General features: G+C 40.6%; 1 protein-coding gene across 1 annotated transcript; it reads right to left on the bottom strand.

Moving 5' to 3' along the window:
- Positions 1 to 7823: 7823 nt before the first annotated feature.
- Positions 7824 to 8747, bottom strand: LOC309569113 (olfactory receptor 5V1-like; the record flags this gene model as incomplete). The annotated part of the gene is made up of 1 exon (XM_082274877.1): positions 7824 to 8747. The coding sequence occupies exon 1, from the start codon at positions 8742 to 8744 to the stop codon at positions 7824 to 7826; it is 921 nt and encodes a 306-aa protein (XP_082131003.1). The 5' UTR covers positions 8745 to 8747.
- Between the last annotated feature and the right edge of the window lie 488 nt (positions 8748 to 9235).

Below are 9235 nucleotides of genomic sequence, written 5' to 3'. Positions count from 1 at the left end.
CCAATTTTCCTATGACAACTTATCCAGAAATACTATATATGTTGGTCATATTCTTTTCATGTTAAACTTCATAGGACATGACTTTCCTGTGGAAGAATGAGAATCCAGATGTTGGTCAAATGGTTGCAAATGTGACTTGATCTGACCATTGAATAGGTAAAGGCACCAAGCAAATATACTTCATAGCCGTGGTAAATCTTTTGGCGAAAGAGAAATCAGTTGTGTTTAATGTCAGTTGAAACAAAGTTATTGTATTAATCTATAATCTATATTTTTATTTTATTTCTTATTTATTTTGTGCCTTACCTTGCTTTAAAAAACAGAGGAAGATACAGAATTGTACACCTTTTTTGAAATTGATAATACAAATCACATATTGGACTTTGATTATTTTGATTCTTTTCAAAATTGTTTCCATAGCTTTCACATCTTTAAGCATACAGAAAATGTAATACCAGTGGTGGGAAAAGACAGGGTGACTTTTTTAGAGGCAGAGAAGCCAGGAGTACTGAACATACTATTTTATATAGGATTTAACAATCATATTTTGGTCCCCCAGCGTGGCATGGAAAATTAAAATTGTTTTATTTTATTTTAGCTTCTCCCAGTTGGATGGCTTCTGGTCTTTTGTGAATGTGTGTTGGTTTATGCTTCTTAATAAGTGTTTTAAATAAAATATTACAATAATATTATATTAAAAATAATATACTGTATATATATATATATATATATATATATATATATATATATATATACAGTATCTCACAAAAGTGAGTACACCCCTCACATTTTTGTAAATATTATATTCTACCTTTTCATGTGACAACACTGAAGAAATTACACTTTGCTACAATGTAAAGTAGTGAGTGTACAGCTTGTATAACAGTGTAATTTTTTGGCCCCTTAAAATAACTCAACACACAGCCATTAATGTCTTAACCAGTGGCAACAAAAGTGAGTACACCCCTGAGTTGAAATGTCCAAATCGGGCGCAAAGTGTCAATATTTTGTGGGGCCACCATTATTTTCCAGCACTGCCTTAATCCTCTTGGGCAAAGAGTTCACCAGAGAGTCCTCTTCCACTCCTCAATGACGAGATAACGGAACTGGCAGATGTTAAAGACCTTGGGCTCCTCCACCTTCTGTTTGAGGATGCCCCACAGATGCTCAATAGGGTTTAGGTCTGGAGACATGCTTGGCCAGTCCATCACCTTTACCCTCAGCTTCTTTAGCAAGGCAGTGGTCGTCGTCTTGGAGGTGTGTTTGGGGCCCTTATCATGTTGGAATACTGCCCTGCAGCCCAGTCTCCAAAGGGAGGGGATCATGCTCTGTTTCAGTATGTCACAGTACATGTAGGCATTCATGGTTCCCTCAATGAACTGTAGCTCCCCAGTGCAGGCAGCACTCATACAGCCCTAGATTATGACACTCCCACCACCATGCTTGACTGTAGGCAAGACACACTTGTCTTTGTACTCCTCACCTGGTTGCCGCCACACACGCATGACACCATCTGAACCAAAAGTTTATCTTGGTCTCATCAGACTACAGGACATGGTTCCAGTAATCCAATGCCTTAGTCTGCTTGTCTTGAGCAAACTGTTTGCGGGCTTTCTTGTGCATCATCTTTAGAAGAGGCTTCCTTCTGGGATGACAGCCATGCAGACCAATTTGATGCAGTGTGCGGCGTATGGTCTGAGCACTGACAGGCTGACCCCCCACCCCTTCAGCCTCTGCAGCAATGCTGGCAGCACTCGTACGTCTATTTCCCAAAGACAACCTCTGGATATGACTCTTAGCACGTTCACTCTACATCTTTGGTTAACCATGGCGAGGCCTGTTCTGAGTGGAACCTGTCCTGTTAAACAGCTGTATGGTTTTGGCCACCGTGCTGCAGCTCAGTTTCAGGGTCTTGGCAATCTTTTTATAGCCTAGGCCATCTTTATATAGAGCATCAATTCTTTTTTTCAGATCTTTTAGAGAGTTCTTTGCCATGAGGTGCCATGTTGAACTTCCAGTAAACAGTATGAGAGTGAGAGCGATAACACCAAATTTAACGCACCTGCTCCCCATTCACACCTGAGACCTTGCAACACTAACAAGTCACATGACACAGGGGAGGGAAAATGGCTGATTGGGCCCAATTTGGACATTTTCACTTAGGGTGTACTCACTTTTGTTGCCAGTGGTTTAGACATTAATGGCTGTGTGTTGAGTTATTTTGAGGGGACAGCAAATTTACTCTGTTATACAAGCTGTACACTCACTGCTTTACATTGTAGCAAAGTGTAATTTCTTCAGTGTTGTCACATGAAAAGATAGAATAAAATATTTACAAAAATGTGTCCATTCCTTTATGACTACAATGTCCCCATCTTCTGATGGCTCCTTCCAGGAGGATTCAGAAAAACATATTCCATACACTATATAAAGTGTAGTGACCCAACATAGCCTTGGAAGACGTCATCTATGATGAAACACGTTGGGAGGAGCCTTTTGTGATGTCAATCACGTGTACTGGAAATGACCATGGAAGTTTGCTTTTTATTACCCATGTCACCCACTGTATAATGTAGCTGTTGATGAAAGATGGAGGCATGTTGGGAGCGTCCCTGTTCTATATCATGGGGGTTCCTCACACAATGATCAAAGACATTTCTCTACGACCCTGAGTGGACTTTCTGTAGGGGAACTGACAAATTTCCAATACAAAGTTTTGGAATTAACAGGCAATAAATTTATTTCACAACAAAATTATACATAATAAAAATATAAAAAAACCTTTCTGGGATGGTTACAGATCGGATTTAGCAAACTTTATCGTATTGTTTGTAGTAAAGTTCCAATTTACTCTCCATGCTCAGATGCAGGCACAGCCCTTTTAACATCATTTCCCACAACTGCATAAAGAAATAGAACAAAAGGGCGCAAAAAAAAAAGGGGGCGAAAGGCTGGTGCTATGGACGTCGGCTAAAACATAGTTTATTTAGCATATGAATAACAGTCAAATAAAAATCCAAAGCGTTTCAGCCATTAGGCCTTAATCATGGCTCATGCCATAAAAGCACAAAAACTAATAACCAGGCGCTCCTGGGGTGCCTGTTGTATGAATGATAAGAACCAGCCAGTGGGCCACCAAGGAAGTCACTGTGCTGCCGGCCAGTAAAGCATGGGATGGATGCTGGAGCAGGATAAAACATATGATGGCAGCGCATAGGAACAACACAAACAGGATCCAAGGGAATACAAAAGAGATGTCCATTGAAGAAAGTTCAGTTTATTGATATAAAAAGGGGGGGGGGGGGGGACGACACCAACATACATACCACCCTGGGTCTAGAGTCAGGCAGGGGCACCGTCAACGTGGAAGACTGAATGGCCGATTGGCAAATGCCGCTGTGTGCTGAGCGATGGAGATCCTTGCCTGAACCAGCCGCTTTATTTCTATATTGGACATCTCTCTTGTATTTCCTTGGATCCCATTTGTGTTGTTTCTATGCGCTGCCAACATATGTTTTATGGCTCATGCCACGATTAAGGCCTGATGGCCGAAACGTGTTGGATTTTTATTTGACTGTTGTTCATATATGCTAAAATAAACTATGTTTTAGCTGATGTCCATAGCACCAGCCTTCCTCCTTTTTTTGTATGGATTACATGGAGGTCTACAGAGACCTCACAGGCTGGGTGCTATGTGTTTGAGGCTCACCAGACATTGCATAGGAGGTAGTAGCTCGGATGCACCCGTTTTAAAAGGGAGCAAAGGCCTTGTGCATCATCCTCAGTTTTGCTTCAATAAACAGTGTATAACCCCTGAAATGCATCAGCTGGTATACAGTGTCTGTTTGAACCTTATGGGTTTCATTGTGCTGAAGACCTTTGGTTTCTAAAATCTATGTACAACATTGTTAAAATAGTTTCTCCTGTGAGTATGTGCTCTTTTATCCATTAATAAAGTGCTGAGGATAATGCACTAGGCCTTTGTTCTATTTCTAGTTGCAAGATTCCCCAATCTCAGGAAGGCAGTATCGTCTTCATTCACCCGTCCAGTCTGGGCATTGATCGTTACCACTGGTGGCAGACAGTCGGTCCAGTCTCTACAGTATCCCTTGTCATTGTGGTATCAAGCTATTATCTTGATGAGTGCCAGTTCCCACAACTCCCAAGGTTCCTGGACATGCCCAAAGAAGATCATTTTCACACCTTTCATTCCTCAGCTCTTCACAGAGGTCACACCTGGTAAATCGATGATACTTGACCGTATTGATTTCATTGTGCTGAAGACCTTTGGGTTCTGGAGTCTATATACAACACTGTTAAATTAAATTCTCCTGTGAGTATGTGCTCTTTTATCCATTAATAAAGTGCTGAGGATAATGCACTAGGCCTTTGTCCTATTTCTATGTTTCATGATTCCCAAATCTCAGGAGGGCAGTATTGGCTTTATTCACTAGCCCAGTTTGGGCATTGTTCATTACCACCGGTGGCAGGTAGTCGGTCCAGTCTCTACAGTATCCCTTGTCATTGTGATATCAAGCTATTATCTTGATGAGTGTAATTCCCCACAACTCCCAAGGTTCCTGGACATGCTCAAAGAAGATCATTTTCTCACCTTTCATTCCTCTGTTTCTTAGAGAGGTCACACCTGGTAAATCTATAATAGCTAGGCAAGTTGTCTGCATCAGAATGATCGGCCCTCCACTGTCAGAACTGGCATCCAGACCGGCCAGAGCCTAATAGCATGCAACTTCTTTGGAAGACCCAGCTACTGTGCGGAGATCTTACCCAACTGCTACCAGAGTCCTCCAGTTCCAGTGGGATTGCCCTTTGTCCTCAGGCCTTGGACCACTCTAGCTGTTCCCCCATGTAACTATACCTACCCTGTAGTTTACTTTAAGGAATCACAGGTAGCTGTTTGTCCTCTGAACTGTTCCACTGAAGTAGCAACTCTCAGCTAGGCCGTCTGTTGTTACAGAGCTTTATAGAGACTATGCTGTTCAGGGTCCAAGTTTAATCTGTTTAAACGTCATAATCTGTTTTGTATGCTGATTGCCATCCTGAGCCTTGTTTTTCATTCATGTTTTTAACTTTAACTTTTGAATCTGCTGTAATTTACACAATTTTAAATATACCACTAAACCTGGAAATTATTTACACCAACATTCCAGAAGAGAATATTTTTGGAAACAATGGTAAGGGGACTTTAAAGTTGCCATTACACAAGTCATAAAAGCATTCCTTTATTATGCTTTAACACTAAAAGTATGTAAATACAGTAGCATTTTAAAACCAAGCAAGGAATATCAAATACAGATATTTATGTTCTTGACAAATACTCTGCGCTCAACATGTTTCACCAATTGGCTTCTTCAGGTGCCGTAAAGCTTTGTACATTATATTGTCAAATGTATTGTGACACCTGCCTTTACACACACATGAACTTTATTGGCATCCCAGTCTTAGTCCGTAGGGTTCAATATTGAGTTAGCCCACCCTTTGCAGCTATAACAGCTTCAACTCTTCTGGAAAGGCTGTCCACAAGGTTTAGAAGTGTGTCTATGCTAATGTTTGACCATTCTTCCAGAAGTGCATTTGTGAAGTTGGGCACTGATGTTGGACAAAAAGGCCTGGCTCGCAGTCTCCGCTCTAAATAATCCCAAAGGTGTTCTATCGGGTTGAGGTGAGGACTCTGCAGGCCAGTCAAGTTCCTCCACCCCAAACTCACTCCTCCATGTCTTTATGGACCTTGCTTTGAACACTAGTCCAAATCGTTTGGTGGATTATGGTGTGGGGTTGTTTTTCAGGGGTTGGGCTTGGCCCCTTAGTTCCAGTGAAGGAGGCTCTTAAGGCATCAGAATATCAAGACATTTTGGGCAATTTCATTCTCCCAATTTTGTGGGAACAGTTTTGGGATGGCCCCTTCCCGTTCCAACATGACTGTGCACCAATGAACAAAGTAAGTTCTATAAAGACATAGATGAGCGAGTTTAGGGTGGAGGAACATGACTGACCTGCACATAGTCCTGACCTCAACCCAATAGAACAACTTTGGGATGAATCAGAATGGAGACTGTGAGCCAATCTCTCTCATTCAACATCAATACCTGACCTTAAAAATGCTCTTCTGGAAGAATGGTCAAACATTCCTATAGACACACTCCTAAACCTTGTGGACAGCCTTCCTAGAATAGTTGAAGCTGTTATAGCTGCAAAGGGTGGGCCAACTCAATATTGAACCCTACGGATGAAGACTGGGATGCCATTAAAGTTCATGTGCATGTAAAGGCAGGCGTCCCAATACCTTTGACAATATAGTGTACATCAGTGTTTCATGGAGCCAAGTGTATTGGAAGAGCAGTTGAAAGAAAGGCATCATCTCACAGAAGAAGTTACTGACATGATGAGACTTGCAGCAAGGGAGTTGGAAGGTTGGGATGACATGCAATGCAGAGTTAACAAAACACATAGGGTGAAGCATGGTGAATATTGTGGTATCAGTGTATGCAAATTAAGCACGATATAAGATTTATTAAAAAAAAAATCTTTATTTAGGCATAAAAACCTAACAGTGCATCAATAGGTACAGGCGACTCTAAAAGACTGCCGGTATTCATACACAATTATCCAAAACTGATTGTCTGCACCAGGGCAAAATTCCCAGAAGCACTTAACCTCCCTGGCGGTATGATTATGTCAGGAATTATGTACCAAAAGCGGTACAATTTTTTTCATGGAAATTTGGCCTTATGTATTATAGGCCTACAATTCTTAGTAATTACTGACTTAAACCTGACCAAAACAAGACTCTAGTAGACATCCCAGATGTGATAAATTTGAAACACAAACGCATGAATTATAATCGAATCAATAATATAATTTTATTATATAATATATAATATATGTAATAAAATTATATTATTGATTAGATTATAATTCATGCGTTATATATTATATATATATATATATGTGTGTGTGTGTGTGTATATATATATATATATATATATATATATATATATATATATATATATATATATATATATTATATAACGCATGAATTATAATCGAATCAATAATATAATTTTATATATATATATATATATATATATATATATATATATATATATATATATATATATATATATATATACACATATATATATATATACGTGTGTGCATATATATTTATATATATATATATACATATATATATATATATATATATATATATATATATATATATATATATATATACATATACATATACACATATATATATATATATATATATAATATATAAAATGTGTTATGTGTTTGTGTTTTGTGCAACGTTTTTTTTTTTTTTTTAATTTCCCTCCCTAGATCCGCTCCCATGCAGCATTGCTGCTGCAGGGAACGGAACTAGGAAGTCATCTGACCGACGGACGAGCGGCGGGGATCTCGGCTGGCGGTCACAGCAATGAGAGATCATCGCTGGATCGCCAGGAGAAGGTAAGAGACACTGCACATCTACCCTGAGCGTGACTCGGGGATACCGATCCTAACCTAAAAAATCCACCCCGAGTCACGCTCGGGATTACCGCCAGGGAGGTTAAGGGTACAATACCAATATCACCATAACATGTACAAATATAGAACCGCCTAGTAACTATGTTCACTAAAGGCCCAGACTAGGCCCCGGCACCAGGTCTATCGAAGTCTAAAAAACCAAAAGAGCTAAGAAATAGAAACAAGAATGAGGGAGTAGGAAAAATGCATTTATATTTAGTAGCCACTCATGCAACAATATCATGAAATGCACATTTTGTTATACAGAATGTTATTTCTTATATGCGTTTTCTTGTAACTGTGTTTTTGACATCCTTGTTCCTCACACTGTAGACCAAGGGGTTAAGCATTGGTGTCACTACCGTATAGAGAATGGACAGAGTTTTTTGCATTTCAGGTGAGTATATAGAGCGGGGTGTCATATACATAACAAGCATTGGCCCATAGTAGAGACCCACCACAGTTAGGTGGGAACCACATGTGGAGAAAGCTTTATGTCTTCCTTGTGAGGAACGGATCTTCAGGATGGTGGAAATTATTTGGACATACGAGATAAGAGTCAACCAGAAAGAAGACACGCCAAGAATTACTGCGGCGATGTACATGGCTATCTCATTAGGTAAAGTGTCTCCACAGGATATTTGAAGTAAAGGCGGAATCTCACAGAAGAAGTGGTTGATATGGTGGGACTTGCAGTAGGGGAGTTGAAAGGTGAGGGCAACATGCATGGCAGAGTTTAGTGAGCAAATACTCCATGATCCTGCTGCTAAACCGATACAAAGGGTCTTATTCATGATGGTGTTGTAGTGCAATGGTCTACAGATGGCAGCAAACCTGTCATACGCCATGATGGCTATTATAACACACTCTGTTGTCGCTAAAGCTATCCCGAAGTACATCTGTAATGCACATCCCAAAAAGGAGATACTTTTATCTATGCAGAAAGTGTTTATGAGAATTTTGGGAACGAAGGCGGTCGTGAAAAAGATGTCAATAATGGAGAGGTTACTCAGGAAGAAGTACATGGGGGTCTGTAGCCTTCGATTGATCCTCACCACTATGATCAGTAGAAGATTTCCTGACAATGTGATTATGTACATCAGAAGGAACACAAGGAAATAGATCACCTGGAGGTAAAGGACATTGGATAGTCCGAGGAGAATGAACCCTTCTGAAGAGGTTTGATTAAAGTCTTCCATATAATTCAGGTAATATCTTGTAAGAGACAAATGTAACAATGACAATAATATATATTTGTATCTTAGATTTTCTTTAACCACTTCAACTCTGCTCACATTGCTGCTACTGCAGCAATGTGGCTCGTTATCGTCCAGCGACGGAGACCTACGTCGCTGGACTCCGCCCTTTGTGGGCGGCGCGCGCGCCGCCGGAGGCTCGCTCCCGCTGTGTTCAGTCACACCGGGAGTCGGGCCAGGGGAGGAGCGGTGACGATCGCCGCTGCTCTTCCCCGATCGTCGGGGAATCTAGTTTGGAGATCCGCCCGATTGTGTAAACAGAGCGGGCGGATCTCCATAGTGACAGGGAGTGACAGATCGCAGTGTTCAGCATAGCTGAACATATGCGATCTGTCCCTGTGTCACTCAGTCACCTCCCCCCACACGTTAGTAAGCACCAGGCATACATTAACCCCTCCCTCTACAATAAAATTAACCCCTTCCCTGCCAGTGTC

The sequence above is a fragment of the Pelophylax lessonae genome (genome assembly GCF_965119305.1).
Source record: "Pelophylax lessonae genome assembly, chromosome: 13".
In the NCBI taxonomy this organism is placed as follows: domain Eukaryota; kingdom Metazoa; phylum Chordata; class Amphibia; order Anura; family Ranidae; genus Pelophylax; species Pelophylax lessonae.
The sequence above is the reverse complement of the archived record's forward strand: the minus strand, read 5'-3'. Positions and strand labels throughout refer to the sequence as shown.